This window comes from Condylostylus longicornis, unplaced genomic scaffold (genome assembly GCF_029603195.1).
Source record: "Condylostylus longicornis isolate FDR11 unplaced genomic scaffold, ASM2960319v2 ptg000003l, whole genome shotgun sequence".
Classification (NCBI taxonomy): Eukaryota; Metazoa; Arthropoda; class Insecta; order Diptera; family Dolichopodidae; genus Condylostylus; species Condylostylus longicornis.
In genome coordinates, this window is record NW_026577972.1 from 647,501 (window position 1) to 667,488 (window position 19,988).

Sequence of the window (19,988 nt, forward strand, 5' to 3'; positions counted from 1 at the left end):
AATATGCACATATACGTATGTATGCATGTATATATATTAATGTCTTTTTAAAATTGAAAACTTAAAATCTCTTAGATTTTTATTAGGAAATATATAAAGTTTCTTTTAAGTAATATTCTATGTCAGTTTCGCGCTGAAGGTTTGTTGTTTTATACCTTGTTGATATACTATAAGCAGTTCGGCTTAAAAATCACTCGCGCGTAATTATTTTATGTTCATATGTAATATATTTTATTAATGTGAACACTTAAAACTAATACAAGTATTTTTCTTAAAGGATTTGCATAAAATTAAATTTTTACCTTTAATTTGCTTTGCTGAAATTGTGACTTAAAATAGTTCTGTTTTAGATAGGCGTTATACATATTATATTTTTTCTCGCCACTGCAACAAAATTCAAATAAACTAATTGAGTTTAGGTCACAAAAATTTCATAAATAATTTAAATTTTTTCAGCGCTTTTCATTTTTATGAATTTTATATTACGAACTTCCAATTGCAAATATTTATACATAACATATTACATGTGTGCATATGATACAATGTGATTTACAAATAATTAATACACTACCCATTAAAACTACCCCTTAAACTTTGAAAAATAAGACAAATTTTAAAGCTTTGGAGTGGGAGATGTTTAAGAAAATTTCGGATATATTAATTTAATGATATGACTCTACTTCAGAAAATTGAATGAGCACAAAAGCCAAAAACATGACAATAAAAATTTAAAGTTTACCTTCACAACAATATAAATTCAAATGCCTAATATTTCGCAATTTTCATGGTCTAATCTAAATGGTTGTGTATATGGTGTATTATTTTTTATTAAGTCATCCTGTATATATGAATATTTTCTAATTATAATTTAGATCAATCATCTGCATTATTGGGATTGAATTGTTCGATTACGTTGCCCAGTAACCTGTCATCATCACCTTTATCACCATCTTCACTTAATATTGACAGCAGCAATAACAACAACATCAGCAACAACAAAAATATAAATTTTAATAATAGTAATAGTACATATCCAATAGGAAACTTTTCTGATACGACATCATTATCATCATTACCAGGATCAAGTAGTACATTTACAACAACAATTACTACAACTACGACAACAGTAAAATCAACAGCGCCATTATCAACTTTAACAACTAGCCCTCCATTATTAACTACACATCAAATTAATTCACAAACACTACCAAATATTTCTGAAGATTTTAGTATATTTAATTTACCATTTTCAAGTTTTGCAGCTGCAGCTACAGCAGCTGCAGCTGCTGCTGTTGCTACAAATAACAGTAGTAGTAATTATATTTTTAATAACAACAACAACAATAATAATAGCATCAGTAATAATAATATTAGCAACAATAGTATTAACAATCAATTAACAGCAGCGGCTGCATTAGGATTAATAACTGCTGGTGGAGCGAACCAACACCAAATTTGTCTAAAAAATAATTTGGCATCGTCCTCCTTATTTTCATCAATAGCTTCAGCTGCTGCTTTAAATAACAATACTAATAACAACAATAACAACAGCAACAACAATAATAATAACAATAATAATAGTAATAATAATAATATTAACAGCAATAATAATGCAGCTCAAACATCGCTATCTAATATTTTAGCTGATACGATTACAGTTGATACAATATCTACCTATACAAGTCCTTTAACGAATTTTTTAGAACAGCATCAATCTCTTGATATTGCAAAAATGCATTTAGAACGTTATTTAAAATTGACAAACCAATTTTTACAACAAACGGCAATCACATCAGCAGCTGTACGTTCAGCATCAAATAATACATCTACATCATCGATAGACGCAATTAATTCTATTATACATTCTAATATAATTACAAATAAAATTGCGACAAATAATTTAATAGCAATTATTAATAAACTATTAGAACAGAATATAATATCAGAATACTATTTTAAACGAAGTTTACAGGGACAACAACAAGCTGTAACAGCAGCAGCTTTGTTAAATCCATTAACTACATTAAATATTCCAAATACTGCTGGCATATTAAATAGTGCTTTGACATCAGTTGCAGCTGCTGCCGCTGCAGCAACAAACACAAATAACATAAGTTCAACGTCATTGTCTATTCAGAATCCACAGCAACAACAACATAATATGGAAAACAACAATCAAATGAGTGGCAGTATTAATAATAATAGTAATATAAGTAAAAACCATATTAGTAATAACATTAATAATAATAATTATAATAATGTTAATAATAATAGTAATAGTGATAGTAATAATAATAATAGTAATAGTAATAATAATAACATTAATATTAATAGCAATAATAACAGCTGTAATAATAATGGTAGCACGAACAATAATAACAACAGTACTTGTAATAATAATAATAATAATAATAATAATAACAGTAATAATAATAACAATAATTATAATAATAATAATTATGATAACAATAATGTAAATAATAATATTAGTCATAATAATAATAACAATAGAAATACTAATGATAATATTAATAACAGTAATAATATACATAACAATTTAAATATTAACAAAAATAATTATTGCAATAGTAGTATCTCTAATCATAACAGCAATCATAATTGTATTAACAGTAATGATAGTTGTAATTGTAATGTAAATAATGTTAATGGTAATATAGAACATTGTCGTAACAATAATTATAATTCTAATAGTAATAATATTAATGCTTGTAAAAAAATGAATGATAATGATAATAATATTAATGCTAACAATATTAGTAACAATTGTAATAGTGTACAAAATTTTGACTACAGTGATAGTTGTAATAAAAATTTAAAGAATTTATTAAATAATAATGCAATGAATGATAATAATCGTAAAATTAATTGTAATAATTATAATTATAAAAATTGTAGTAATATTAATAATAATAATAACAGTAACAATAATAATAATAATAATAGTAATAATAACAATAATAATAATAATAATAATAATAATAATAATAATAATAATAATAATACTATTGATGCAAATAATAATGATAATAACAATAACTCAATCAATATAAATAATAATGATAATAGTAACAGTAATAATAACAATGATTACAATAATAATAATAAAAATAATAATTATAATAATCAAAATGATAGTTTCAATAATGAAATTGATCATATAAATAATTTCAAAGAACACGAAAAACAGATTTTAGCAATTAAACATGATATAATAGATTGTAAATTAAATAATAAAAATAATAATAATAATAATAATAATAATAGTGATAATAATAACAATAATGAATTAGATAACGAAAATTTAAATTGTAGTTTAATTGATTTTGTTAATAATAGTAATAATAATAATTTGAATAATAATTTAACAATATCAAATAAATTAAATAAAGCAAAATTAGATTTAAATTTGAAACATGAACAACAACAACAATTTTCTAATCAAAATACATCTGTTGCATCAGCAGCTGCTGTTGCTGCGGCAGCAGCTGCAGCAGCTTCAACAGCTAACCTAAAATCATTAATAAATGCTAGATTTAAGGCTACATTACAATTAGTTGCAGCGGGAGTTGTTGAGCCTTTCGACTTAAGCCAAAGGTTTTATTATTGCTAATATTATCTTTTTTTTTCTGCTTGCTTTCAATTTTATAATATATTTGTTTATTTTTGTATCAGTAACAAAGATATCGCAAATATTAAATATAATTGTATGCATTCAGGGTGTTTCGCATAAGGTGCAAATAATCTCAGAGATGATTCTTTGATCAATTTTCATCAAAAAGATATATAGGTTTGGAGGAGGAGGGGCTGGTGTGTGCAGATATATTCGTTTTGTTAAACATGTTAAATATGGTTTTAAAACATGCACAAAATGTGTAGCTCATACATTTCATACAAATTTCTTTATATACATACACATTAAATTAAAAATACTTAGTGTATTTTATTTTCGTATCAAATGTATGAACTATACGTTTTTCGCATGGTTTTTTAAACATATTTAGCACATTTTACTGGCAAAACTATGATAAATAGAGGAAGAGGTTATATGGGTTAACTTTTAGTTCTCATTGCAGCGCATCGAAAAAAAATAACATAAATTTTCGCGAAATTGTGAGTTTTTTAAAAAAATTTTTAAAAAAAGAAACAAAAATTTTAATTTTGACGAGTTTTATCTCGGAAACTATGATTCAAATCAAATTAACCGAAAAAAAGCAGTTAATCGATTGTAAAACAAGCCCCCTATGTTACTCTATGTTGCATGGTTCCGAAAGTATAAGTGTTTATATCTTATTTATATGCAGGAAAAATCTTGTACCATTTTTTTTCTCAACAGGCTGTAACTTAAAATCGAGATAATCTGCACACCGTCCCCAGTCACTCGAAAAAATTTTGTGCTGGAAATTAATCAAATAATCATCCTTTAAATAATTTGTCACCTTACGCGAAATACCCTGCATATGTTGTAGTTTAAGAACATTATTATTGTGAGAATTCTAAGTTTCAAAATATTTTTATATTGAAGGTTTTAACCTTTAAAATTAAGTAATATTTAAAAATTTTATATAAATTAAAATGTTTCCATATTAAACGGCTTCATCTCAGTATAATAAAATAATTACAATTGCTTTAGGTATTTATCTCAAATAGCTAAAAATGTACACCTTCGTCCCTTCCATTTTAATATGACATTTTTGTTTGACAGAACTAATAATCCACCAAAGTCTAGTTTGCTTGTCGGAGCCCTAGAAGCTTTTCTGGAGAGCTTCAGCTTTTTCTTTTCCTTTTCGTTCTTTACGATATCACAGATTTTGTTTGGTATAATGTAAGTTGATTATATCGATCCAAACGGTTGATTCTATACTAACTTTCAATTCACGAAATTAAAAATTTTGTTATTCGTGTATAAAAGTTTAGATTGAGAAACGGCTTTACCTTTTAACAGTATAGTAATATCTTAAAAAATATTTAAGTTATCATTAAATGCTCTACAATTTCACATATTATTTTTCATTTCCGAAAGCACTATTCTCATGCAACGCATACTTGAAATATTTTTTTTCGTAACTTTTAAAACATCTATATTATTCAGCAGACCTTGTAAATTCTTGAACTTACAAGCGGAAAAACATGTTTATTATTTAATAAATAAAATGGTTTATGATTTTTATATGTTTTTAATAAAAGCAATATTTTTATTTTTCTTAAACATTTTTACAGAAGTTTAGATCAAAAAAACTCACCGAATATTCAAGCTAATGATAGTAAAGATAATAATAATGAAAAAAATAAAAAACCACATATCAAAAAACCATTAAATGCATTTATGCTGTATATGAAAGAGATGAGAGCGAAAGTTGTTGCAGAATGTACACTTAAAGAATCAGCAGCTATTAATCAAATATTAGGAAGACGGGTAAGTAATTTTACAGTTTATATATTTACATTTAATTCCATTTAATAAATTATAAAATATTCACACATAATTATATACTTTTTTCGTATACAAAACTATTTTCTACATTTTTAAAATTATTTATTTAATTATTTATTTATTCACTTACAATTGGTAGAACTAAATTGCACTTAAAATTGTCAACTCACTAATTTATACTTGTGTACAGACCTGTGTATATAATTCTCTCATAACTCCACGATATTTAAAAATAAAAAAAATACCCTAGAATAATTATATTTATAAAAGTTCAATCAGCCTTAAAAAAGGCAAAATAATATAACATAATATTTAAATTTCAACAGTTTTGCAACTCTTAGATTTAATTCAAATAAATTTCAGAATATAGTAGTATTTTAGAAATGAAAAGTAAAGAAAATACCGTCCATTTTTAGCACTTTTGCAAAAAATTTTTGAGGAAAAGTGCTGATTAGTTTCATTCTGTCCGTCCGTCTGCCCATCCGTCTGTGGACATGTTTACAAAACTTCTACATCCTTGAAGATAGAAAGCCGAAATTTTATGTGCACATAGATCTTTACTAAAAAATTATTTCCGTTGAAGAAAATTTTTACCTATCTCCCACCTTCTAGAAGTTATATCCCCTTAAAACCCTAAAAATGTCATTTTTTAACTATTTATTGCAGTGAAACCATCAGCATTTTTTTAAATTTTGGCCGTTCAAAACAAAATGGCCGTTCAAATTTACGGTTACCTAAAATCCGTTCTTTCCAAACTTTTTATGTAGTTTTTCTTCTACACCTCATTTTCTAGGTGTCTGAAATTTTAGCAGCTTTTAGACATTAATAAATACTTTATTTTGTTAGAAGAAAATTTTTTCCATCTCCACCCCCTCTCAAGTTATCGGATCTTGAAATTTGTAAAATTTGAATTTTTGACGTTTTATATTTCCAAAACCGCAAGCTTTTTCAAATTTCTATAAACGGAGAAAGCTAATGGTAAATTCCATGACATTAAAAAATAAAATTATTTTTCTTACCTCACGCAATTAACCCTTAAAATCGAGCATTATGTTAACCCCTCTTTATATTAATTTTTGCTTTATTTCAAAGACTGCATAAATCGTTCATCCTAAATATATGCAATCCTAGAAATAGTTTCGTTTATGAATGAAAATAATTTTAATAGTGTGGTGGATATACATAGACTGTTTTTAAAAGTAGTATTTTCACTCGTTGAAGGGAAAAGTGCTACAATACAAACCATTGGTTTGATCCAACTTTATTACTTTTCTTAATACAAATAGTTTTGTGTGGTGACGGATAATAATAGATGATGTAATCTAAAAATATTGTTGATTATTTATTAAAGGGCTAAAGGATGTTTACAAAAATGATTCATCTTGGACTATACTTTGATACACTTCAGAATAGGTCTCGAAAATTTAACTTTTTTAGAAATTCAGAAAGAATATTATATGTTGAATTAAGGGAGGAATGCTATAGTTTGAGCAAAGTTTATGGTCCCTATTGACATAGGAATCAGAATCAATAAGATTGGGAAACTTGAGGTACACATAAATAAGTAGATGTTATAAAGTCATAAAATAATATGGATTTCATGTCATTCAAAAAATATGTATTCTAAATTCTTCAAACAAATTCAATGAATCATAACGGACTCTTGTATAAACACGAATTCTTATAAACCTACAACAATTTATTTTAGTGGTGATACAGGGGGGCGAAAAGAGGCAGAGCGTTCTGTGATAGACTTACATCTTGTTTGATGGAGGGGCAAATAAGAATAAGCAAATAAGAAAAATTGAATAAGCACTTCTGGATACCGCTAATCGATATAGTACTACTTCTCGTCTCGGGCACCAATACAAACGGTTAAAACCGGCCTTTGCATAATTCAATCTCTGTATGCAGTTAATGTGATGAGTAGCATAATTCCGACGATGCACCAAAGAAACTTTAATCGCATAAAGAATTATAAGAGTGTAAAAATCTATAACGGTAGCATATAATCCGTATAAAGGAAACGTTGAAATTATACCAATGAAATAATTCATATAAATTAGTGGAATATTTAGGTGCAATGAGTTCTAATTTTTATAAATTCTTTTTTGTTTTATTTTTCCTTTTTTTGTTTTTATTTTCTCAACATAACAATATTTATCTGTTTCCTTTTTTAATATTTTTAAAAGAAATATAAACAAGTAATTTTCGCAATAAATGATTTTACCATGTTTGTTTAAATGTGTTACCAATAGTTCTCTCATCACTTAGGTTAGTTGATATACTTGAATATCACATAGTTGACGTACTGAATATGTGTAGCTGACAATATTTTAGTAAAATAACTAGTCTATTAAAAAAACTTTTTTGATAGAACACATTTTTATTTTCACTTGGTTTTTTTGCATGAATTTTGATATTTAAAATATAAGAGTGTTCATTAATGTCAAAAAGACAATAAGAAATTTGACAGTTTATGATAAACAATGGTCCACATTGTTTATAATAACATATTTGTCAACAAAAAAAGAAAAAATTTTAATTTTTGTAAAACTATCCAAAAGTATATAAATACGAAATAAACTATATAATATCTGTATTTCACAAACCGTTCCAAACACAAATTTTACTCATTGATAATGCCTTAAAAGTTGATGATATTATTGTGAAAGAACTAATTATTGAATCATCCCGTATAATTTGTGTATATTTTATCAATGATAACGAAATTTCTTGGATTCAAATCCAACTATTTTGATATCGCAAGTTCTCAGTTACTTTAGGTTGTTTTCAAATAATCAAAATACAACAGATATCAAATACAGTGACATTCAAAATGCAGGGAAAAAAGTTTTGCAAACTCTAATTTCAGTATTTAACACCGTAGTGGTGTAGTAAAACTGCATTGTAAAAAAAATGCAAAGTAGTTTAAAATTTTTTGATTACTATATCCAGCACTTGAAAACAAATGAACAAATTTTGTAAACTAAATATTTCAAAAACATATTGGTTAGCTATTAAAACGTTAAATCTGGCACAAAAGTGCTAAATAATTTTATTTGGTCTAGTCAAATTTTTTAATTGAAAAAAAAAAAACTTTTTTTACATTTGTAGTACAAAAGTAGCCTCGATATTTTCCATATGCAGTTTGCTTTCTTTTCATAGTTAAAACCTATCCGTAACATTTTACACCGGTACAATGTAGTACTATATTAATACGGCACTTTGGATGTCATGGATAAATAATAACAATTTAAACTTAAAACAAAGGCAAAGGGTGATAAAGTGATTAATGTCAGTTTTCGATTCCATATTCGAAATTTTTATTATGATTAATGCGTTTAAACATCCTCCCTTGATAAAATTATCGTAAATTAGAATTATTGCTGTATAATATTTAATTAAATTAGAGAAATGTAAGAGTAAAATATGCGAAAATTACATAGTTTTGTATATATATTTTTTTTCTTTTCATTGTGTACAACGCAAAGATTTGCCAAGATATCACACGACGGTAACATTTTAATTAAATGTAAAAAAGTGTTACCGCTTATTTACAGCTACATAACTTAATTCACAAATATTTAATTGATGTTGGCAGCTTGGCAAATTGTTTCTTTTTTTTATAATTACTTTGAATTTTTGTTCTTCTTTTCTTTAAAATAACTTATAAGAAAAAAAAAAAATTCTAATGTTCGAAAAAATGTCCTCTGTTTTTTAAGTGTTTCCAATATTTTATTTATATTTTAACAATTTGTTAACTAATTAGTAGAATATTGAGAAAAAATAGAGATTTCTTTTATTGGAATTGAAAAGGTTTTAATCTTTTTATTTAGACAGAAAAAACAGTTTTATAATTTAAATTTTACATTTTTTATAATTGAAAATATCAAATATTAATTTATTAATTTTATGAAGCTATTTACATAATAAATTACATCAACTAAAATTTTAAACTTAATATGCCTTTTACATTTTCATTTTATAACCAAAAGTAAAAAAAGACATTACAGGGCGCCGGCCTTAGCACGATCGGCAAAATGGAAAAAACTTGACGAATTCAGCTTTTCATTTGATCATATGGAAATGTGAATGATTTCATTCGCTATGTTTTTGAAAATATTGCCTAATTCAAGACATCAAAATTGAATTACATTACAAAAATCGTCAAACGTGTTAATTTTTTTTTTCTTTTTTTTTAATGATTCGCCCTATTCTTGTCACACAGAATTTTTATTTGGCAATATCGACGATAATTTGGCAGGTGGGCGAAATTGTATATTGCCAAAAATGTAGTCTGCATCGCTGATCATATAAAATAAGGCTAATGAATAAAATAAGTCGTACATTATAAATCAATCATGATTCTTAGAACACGCTATTTTAATTATTTTTTTTTACATATAATTTACATTAACATACTTACAAATATTATAATATTTATGATGATGGTTATATAATTGAATTTGGAATGTAAAAATTTATATTCCAAGAGGATACACATACATATATAATTATGTAGGATACTTCAACATTATTTCAAAATTTTTGTTTAAATACCTTAAAATATTTAGTCGCTAGACACTTATAAAATTCAAATTTATCACACACTACCACGTTGTTGTTATGTTACGTTATATATACACATATTTCTTATAAACTGTCACATGTCTTCTATATAAATATACATACATATGAACAGAGATATTTAGTTCATAATACATTTATTGAAATACGTAAAAGCTTGTTTACTTTGCGGAATACCAAAGAAGAAATTATCTTGTTTCGGATTTCGTAACAAGGGAGAAAAAAATGTGATAATTTGAATTGAAGACTTGGAGCACAAAAAAAAGTATGTACAAAATTCTCGTTTAAATCTTTGAGTTTAAACTAATTTGAATGAATTAAGTTTAAATTTATTAAAATTTTAAATTGAGTTACGCGTAATTTTTCATTTAAAACCTCTATACATACACATTCGCAAGCTTTAGTTCAAATTCTGGTGTTTTTGGTCGAAAATTAAACACAGTCTTTCTTGCTGTGAGTGCAGCAAGGTCGTTTTTTGTACCTTTTCCATCTTAATTGCATCATATTAAAATAAAATAAAAAGAAAACTGAGTTTCAGAAATAAATTGAAAAATTTGGAATTTTTCATCTTTTATTTAAAAAAACTTCAAAAAAAAAATTGAAAAACAAAAATTATTGGATTACAATTGGCTTTTTTTTTAAATTGTTTTTTTTTTTAATTATTATTATTATATTATAATCAGAGAACTAAAATTTGATATCAATAAAAACTCAAGAACATAGTATTATATATAATATACAGAACAGGGTAATTTTGAAAGGTATGCAAAAATATTTACCATTGGATCCCTTTTACTAGCCCTTTTAAAAAGTGTTTGTTTGAAATGTCTTCCTTTTTTTGGAACGAAACCAAAAAATTTTACCCGTATTTCGTTAAAAACCCTGTATATCGGAAATCCTTGAAATTTGGCATCCATACCTCGGACCAAAAAATTTTACCCATATTTGATCCTCTAACCAACATAGTGTATTATTGTATACCTTTTGACGCCCTGTTTAATATAATAATACTTATAAAATAATAATAATAATAATAATAATAAAAGGCATAAGATCTTTTCATAGCCGCGATTTACAATTACAAACTGCGCTATATTTATGTTCATTAACAAATTTGGAAATCAAGTTTGTTTATAAACATTGCGCTGAATTATCAGAGTTATAGTGAAATTATTAGGCATATTCATAAATAAAATTATACTGCAAAACAATAATGTGATACATACGCAATATATTTTTACAAGTTGTATAAAAACTTTTGCTATTTTGAATTTGCAGCATTGTGTTCATGAACAAAAAATGTTAACAAAAAAAAATTTATTTATTTTGGGCCAAACAGTGGAAAATTCTATTTTAGGAAAAAAAAATTAAAACAAAAAGAAATTTTGTTATTTTTAAGTGCAAAAACTAGTACGAAAAAAATACAGTTGATTAACTGCGCTAGTCATGATAATTTAAATATTTTGTGATAGGTTAGCAATGTTTATGAACAAACTTGATTAGCAACATTTGTTTTTGAACACAAATATAACGCAGTTCTCGGTATATATCGCTATTATAAGTAACGCCCAGTTCAATCATATATGAACTTTTTTGCTTTTATATAGAACAGTTAAAAATATATTGAATATTATGATTACGTGCATATTATTATGGGAATCTCTCCTAAATATAAATAATCTTCATTTTAATAAATTCGCTTTGACATGTTCATTTGTTTTTTTTAGATAAAAAAACATCACATAAATTTAGTTAAATGCATTAATAAAAGAGCAATATTTGCAAAGTATAAAACATATTTACTTTATGTTATTCAATAATAATTGTACACTCTGTAAAAATAAAAAATAAAAAAATAAAATTAAAAGCAAATGTCAATTTGTGCTCAAAATATCAATGTCAAATTTTATATGTCAAAATATGTTTCATTTTCTTTTATTTTTAATCTATTGCATTTTTATAAAATATTTTATAATTGTTATAAACTACATATATCAACATACTTATCTACATAAGCATATATTTAGTGTATACTTATTATTAATAATCCAAATTAAAAAACTTTAAAATTACAGAGTGATTTATCGTAACAAAAATTATAATTATAATATATGACGTTTATTCTGTAAAACTACACATACAACATCAAGGCATATACGTACATATATACGTACACATATATGTACATATGCGTGATGAATAATAATAATCTTAAATTTTTTTCAAAATAAATCCGAAAGTAACATTTTTAAATTTTCCTTAATATTCGAAATGTTTTTAAATTATTCCCAATAAATTTGAGAAAAGTATTTTAGATCGTTCCAAATAAAATCGGAATGAATCTGAAATAAATTCGAAATAAATCCGATTTTTTTTTTTCCGCATTTTTTTTTTTTGCCTTTTTTTATTTCATATTGTGTGAATAATTATATACATTCATTAAATTTATTATTTAAATCGAAAATTTTTATAAAAAAAGGAAAAATATCTAAAGAGAGAAATCCGAACAGTAATAATTTTTTTACACTTACATATTTTGACATTTTGTTTTGAATTTTTAAATTATTTCAGTTTCGAATACCGACAAGACAAATATTACACACGTTATTAATATTTTCAATTAAAATTATAACATATTTGTTTCTATAAATAATAAAAATAAAATTGATTTCCAACAATGAATTTTCTCTCAACTGACAAAAAATGAATAAATAACATCGTCGTTGTTATTATAAAACTGCACTCAAAAAAAAAAAAATATCAAAATGCCAATGGAGATGAGATCAACACAGAAATAACGAGAGATCAAATACAACATTTGAAATTAAAAATTTGACTTGCAAGCACAAAACGTCGTCAAAACATACAAGACGAAATCAAATAATAAATGAATAAATAAATAAATAAATTAATGAAATTGATTTTTTTTAAATAATTTTAAAACTATAAAAATTTTATTTAATAACATATTGGTTAAGTTCAACTCTTTGAAAAAAAAAAAGCCAAAGTCATTCAAAAATAATCGCATTTAATACAAAAAATTATAAGAAACATTTAACAACAATGTTAAAATCTCATGTTTAGCACACCCTTCGCACTTAATTTATTAAATTAATTCGTGGGCGGATTATACGCACGCTCGTGTATGTACGTTATATATGAATTATCGAAAATCATCGTATAAATTACCAAAAACATTTCATAACACCTTACAATATTGCAGTAGATGTAGAATCAGGTTTGTCCATTAATCGAAACTATATTCGATCAATTGCAAATGTATATAATAGTTTTGAATTGCAATTGATTGCGATCATGTATTTTAGTTAAATAAATCTGTCATGTGTTTATAATAAACTGTAAACCATAAATATATTTACTTTACACTGTATTCGACGTCGTGTTTAAAATTGTAATATTGTATCTTTCCTGACACATAATTTTTTTGTTGATGAAATAGAGCCACACGCACAATGTGTACAAGAATATTTGCCACTTTCTAAATCACTAAGTTTTTTTCATTTAATTTTCAAATAATTTAAAAACTTTCACTTGAATATTCTTTCAAAACATTATAAAATTCACTAGAATTTAAGTGTGTTTTAGTGAATGATTTTTTTCTTTAGATATTTTAAAAGGTGACAGTATAGTATATGTACATACAAATGGTTATAATTAGAATATTGTCATTTCATTGAGGATTTTGGCGATAGCCCCATTAATATCATGTAATAATCCATCAAGAAAAAAAATTCACACTATCTTGTTATCTTCTGGAGACCTATACATTAGATCTTAAAAACAATTAATTGAGCATAAGATCCAAGAGAACATAGCATAATCCAATAAAAGATTTTGACATGAAACCGATTTTAAAACTGATTTACATATTTAAGCTTGTATTTCCTTTCAGCATTTAGATGTTTCTTTGTTTTTCCCCCCAAACCATGCCGCGTGTGAATGTTTATAATTTGTTATTAAACAAATTATCTACATTTTTCAAATATTTTTTGTAAATCTAAAGAAAATTAGAATTTGATGGAATTTTTTAAAATTGTTTGAATTATTCATGAGAAAATGAAATCATGAAATGTTGTCATAATAAAAAATATATTCTCACGTCATAAAATTTTTTTTTTTACCAAAACTTTATAGTAACTGTCGCATGGCCTATAGCGTAGAAGTATTGGTTAAGACTCATATATTAGTCTTTAGCTTCCTTTTTTTAACCGCAAATAATCTATAATTGTAATAAGGAGTTTCAAGTGAAAAATTTTTGTTCATTCTTATGATTTATGGTTTATTTAGTTGCTTATAGCTTTCAGTTCCAATTGGGAAACATTTTTTTAAGTCTGATATACTTATTATGAACTTTTATTTATATATTTATATATAACAGTCATATGTACATCCTGTATATATAATATTTATATGTATATAATGCCTATTTAAATTTTTTGTGACCTAAATTAAGAGTAGAGTCATTTAATTTCTATATATTAATTTTCCTAAGATTGACTTGATTGTTCGAGACATCGAGTAGATAATGAAATTGGATGTTTCTCAAAAAATCAATTGCATTTTTCAAATTGAGTGTAAGTGACAAAACAATTTTCGACATGAAAATTTATAAAAAAATGCAATTTGGATAAAACCAATTCAATAAATGAAGGTATTTAAATTATTCGGATTAGGTGTAATGGTTTTAAAATCAGTAAGATAACTGCGACTGCGATTCGATTCAACATGAATTCAATTCATTTTTTTTTATGTGAATTTGGAATCGATTTGATTCTGGGAAAAACTGGAATATGTACGTGTAAAACTTTTTTCTTGAAGATATGATAAAAGTCCCAATTTTCATACATATATGAAATTCAAATTTATGCTAATTTCCGCGTATTCTCTTATTACCACAGATAATTTCAAATAATATTTTTGGGCATTATATATGTATATGTATAAGTATATATATTGAATTGGGATTTAAATTGGCTTCCCGAAAGAAAAAAATAGTAAAGAAAATTCAAAATTTCGTTTTGAACACACCTGGCTTCAAAATTGTAATAAATATAGCATGGCATACACAATTCACCTTATGAGATGCATTTGCTGAATTGTGTATTAATGCGTAATATTACTGTTATTACAATTTTTAATTCAAGGTAACACAAGAACAAAAAAAAAAAAGAAAAAAAAACATTCGTTGTCAAACAAAATTTTTTAATTTTTAATATTTTTTTTTTCATTTAGTTTTTATTTGATTTTTTATTTATACTGGTTTTTGTTTGCATTTAGCTTTTATTTTTTCTAATCAAAATTTGATATGATGAATATTCGTTGTCATAAATTTTGATCCCTCTTTATAATATATATATATATTAGTGGCATGAACTGACGCGAGAAGAACAAAGTAAATATTATGAAAAAGCAAGACAAGAAAGACAATTACATATGGAATTATATCCTGGCTGGAGTGCAAGAGACAACTATGGTTATGTTTCAAAAAAGAAGAAACGTAAAAAAGAAAGAGCCGCCGCTGATACGGGAGGTATTAAATAATTAAAAAAATAATTTTAAAACTAAAAAAAAAATCAAACAACAAAGCAATAAGTTTTGATAAAAAAATTTATATAGAAAATAATATAAAATTCTAATAAAAGTAAATAATAAGAATAATTGATAATAATAATAATAATAATAATTAAATTATACACCAGAATTTCTTTATACATATTACTTACGAGTTTACTTATTCTTCCGTTCTAAAATAACCAAAAAAAAATTAAAAAACTTAAATAAAAGGAGCATATTTAAAAAACGCAAACAGTTATACCATATTATATATAAATCAGATTAATGTATATATATAAAAAAAAATAATGGTAGAGTAGAATGGTATACATATATTTATGTTAAAAAACAAAAAAAAAAACCTGTATGCTAATATCGCGCATAATTAGTTTTGAATTCATAGATGCAAAGTGAAGAGTATGAACTACGCAATATAAGGGTAATTCATGTCTTCAAAAGGAGTAAAGAATGATGTAATCCGCCATTCGGGGATTCATAATTCGTAAAATTGAAACGAACATATGAAAATAATATATATATACGAAAATTTTAGCACAATATTTATAAGACAAAATTCTGAAAGTAAAATATACTTTACAATACAACAGTACAATTTTTTTTAGTAGAATTATCATGCATTGCATATGATTTCTACATATAAATATACCTGTTTATATGACAACTTTTGCATCATAAACATTTCATTCCCCTTGCTCATAGAAACTTTCTTGGTAATAACAGGAATGAAGAGTATATGTAAACAATTAATGCAAAAATTGTCGTGTCAGATAATGTAATTCATATCGTTTTGACACAAACTAACATATCATATTTTGACATACATATGTAAGTTGAAATTTCTTGGTTTTAATTTATTTTACACATATACATACATATGTACATTTTGCATTGGAGGGTAAAAGAGTATATTATTTTTTATCAAATTTTTTGCGGGATAATTTTAGTTATTTATGACTTTGCATCTGTGATTGAATATTATATATGAAATCTTATTTTTTTTTTTGTTATTTGTATGTATTATATATATATTAACGCTCACACACATACACATATACAATTTTATGGTGGTGCCAAATTATATTCTATTGAATAATCATTTAAAAATTTAACAATTTTTTAATAGTTCAATAAAGTTTTTAATTAAAAAATAAATAAAAATTTTGTAATTTTTTTATTTAAAAAAAAAAATTCAAAATAAAATCAATTTTGAAACTACATTTTTATTGTTTTATTTATTTACCAACAAATATTGTAACAGATAAATCATATTTCATTCGTTTCGGTTCATTCAAGACCGCATGAACAAATTTAGGCAAATGAAAAAAAAAAACAAATATAAGAAAAGTTATGATTGGTACCGAACATATGGGACCATAGTGAAATTCGAAAATATCAAAAATAAAGTTAAAACTGAAAAATTTTTAAAAGTTTACAGCTTTTTTTCTCTCATTAAATTTGAAAATATCAATTATAAATGAAAATTCAAGAGAAACGGGATGGTTACTTTTTTCTATAAATATGGCTAAAAGTACTCGAAATGAAATTGTGAGTGAATATTTATTTTATATCAAAAACTAAAAAAATAATTTATGAATCCGTGAAAAGATTTAATTTTGCTAACAAGTTTTTATTTATTTTTTTTTTTAAAGAATTTTTATTCCTGCTGAATAATGTATCAATTATTCAGCAGGAAATTTACACCATAACCGTGTGAGCGTTATTGCCGTTATTACTGATATATATATATATATATATATATATTAGTATATTTATATTTAGATATCTATAAATACCTATTATATATTTATCTATTATATGTATATACGTATATATAAAATTGAATATATAGCGTCCTCATATCAAAGATGTTTTATAGTTTTAAGAAATTGTTTTTTGTTATTTATTCATTTTTTCGACATACATACATACATAATTCGAAAAAATCAATGTTGTTTTGAATAATTATATGCTTGACACTTTGTTGAAACTTTGTGAATTTGTTTACCTTTGAGTTTTTTTTCCATATTTTTTACTAAAATATATACGTTGCAATTATACGTATTCAGTAATTATAAATTTTTCTTTTACATTGTTAACCAGTTTTGCATTTATGCGAGTCGAAATCTCGGAGGTTTGACTGTATAATTATTTTATTAACAGATATATACCAATTTAATTATCGACATAAGCGATTATATATATATATATATATGCTAAGTATGCTAAGTCTATTGTATTTAAGTATCTAAGTCTAATTAACCTATTCTATAATTCCACAATGTATTAATAGGCCAACAATTTAGCTATAATATAGACTCAACGGCCAGTTGTGCCGTTTAACTCAGATAAACTGAATGCTGGAACGAGATTCCTGTGCAAATGGCCGATATGATTACGGATTATTATGTTGAAAGATTTGGTTTCGATAAGAACTTTTGTGCCGAATTTCCTTACCGTAGTCAATACGTAAAGCAGAAATCCACTGCGAGGTTTTGATGTGGGCTTTATTCACCGAAGTTTCAAGGATGGCAATAGTGTCAGTATTGAGTTTCCGTGGTACATGAAGTGTCTTCCTAACAGATCGAGTATCTGTGTAGACTTTTTCGCCATATTGAAGACATTTGATATTATAGGGGGTGCACTCTTGTTGAAGCTAAACTGTCAATAGTGGTTGACAGTCTGGCCGTGTTTCTATGTCTTAATATCTGCTACGCATTTATTAAAGCGAAGTATCTTCATTTAATATCATTAATTGAGGTAAATTAAAGTAAGAGTAAAAAACATATACTCTCCTAATCACACAGTCTTGTGGTTTTCTTTCTCTTTTGTCAATAATATGCCAAATAACTTTATTTAAAATTAATTTTAAATTATATTGTAATTATTGAAAATATTCTGATTATTAAAATCTAATTAACTATATATATATAAAATGTAACGGAAAACAAAAAATTCAAGACACAATGAAATAATAAAAAACAAAAAAAAAATTAAATTATTACATTTACTAAAATTTTCCTTTTTTTTGTGTTGCTGTCAATGTCATTTAATTTAATAATCCGTTAAATTTAATAATTAAGTGATTTTAGTTAATTTTAATTCAATAAAAAAGAAAATTGGCCCAATTTTTAGTTAAAAATTGCGTTTAAAAAAAGAAATTAAAAAAAAAATATACAAATAAATAAATATGCAGTAGAATCTTTATATAACGAACAACTAAAAACCAATTAATTTTGCCGGTAATAATTGAATAAAAAAATTCTTTTTGTTTTTCAAATCAAATATAAATACCACGATCAAAAAATTTGTTAATTAGTAAAAGTTTTCATTATATAGAGGATTCTACTATATATAAAGAATAATAATTTCTTTCAATTTATAATTTGAATTTTTTGAAAAAAATTTTTTTTAGTTTTCCTTTTTTGTAAATAAAATTTGATTTTTTGTTTTTAAATGAAATTAAGCTTTTTACGTTCTCATTAGTATAGAAGAAAAAAAAATAAATAAATTTAATTTAATTTTTATTATTCTGGAAAATTTAATTAATTTGTTTTCATAATTATATTTAATGGTCACCTTTATTTTCTGGAAGAGACATTCAATTTATTTGTAACCATTTTGTTGATATATAAAAATATTATTGAAGATGCGCATCAATTTAACAATATAAATGTGATATGTAAAACATTTTAATACGTTCGTATCTATTATAGGTGGTGAGAATTCGTTTTTGCAGAAAATATTATTATCCATCACTTCCAAAATGCAGTAATAACGTATCAATATACAATTCATCAATTCACACTTATACTGCATACGTTAATATTTTAAGTTTATTCTCACTTAAAGCGTCATGAACAGAATACTATACACGGCTATATTTACTGCTAACAGAGAAAATGTCAAGAAAAAAAACATTTAAAAAATTGAATGTTTTGCATAAAATTTTAGAAGAAAAATTTTTTTTTAAAAACTGTCTTTAATTATATCAAATACGGTGTACACATTTGTTGTAAAAACGACCAATCCACAGGGGATGAATCTTCGAAGTCAGGTTTAATGATAGGTGAATCACCTTCCAGATACATATAGCGCATAATGTAGGTTCAATCATATTATATTAAAATGCTTTAAGTACAATAATGTAGAGGCAGTCGTTGTAAATGTTTGTTATTCTACTAATTTTAATTTTTTTGATTTAGTTTTTCTCTCAGTAATACTTTTTGTCTGGTAAAATAATTATACAATATTGCATTTGATAGTTGTCCTGAACGTAATTTTTTGGAGTATACTCGTATTCAAAAATATTACTCGTTATTCTAAAAATATAATTAAATTAGCGTGAAATTTT

At 24.6% G+C, this 19,988-nt stretch overlaps 1 protein-coding gene across 18 annotated transcripts in view; it reads left to right on the plus strand.

Annotated features, from left to right (window-relative positions):
• Nucleotides 1–19,988, plus strand: part of LOC129606639 (protein pangolin, isoforms A/H/I/S) — a 220,703-nt gene that overhangs the window by 171,231 nt on the left and 29,484 nt on the right. For 17 of the 18 annotated variants that reach the window (XM_055517090.1, XM_055517122.1, XM_055517105.1 and 14 more), the window contains 2 exons: nt 5,239–5,434; nt 15,428–15,593. In XM_055517090.1, the coding sequence (XP_055373065.1) occupies nt 5,239–5,434; nt 15,428–15,593 (362 nt within the window). The remainder of the gene's footprint in view (nt 1–5,238; nt 5,435–15,427; nt 15,594–19,988) is intronic. The other variant, XM_055517204.1, reaches the window with a different exon arrangement.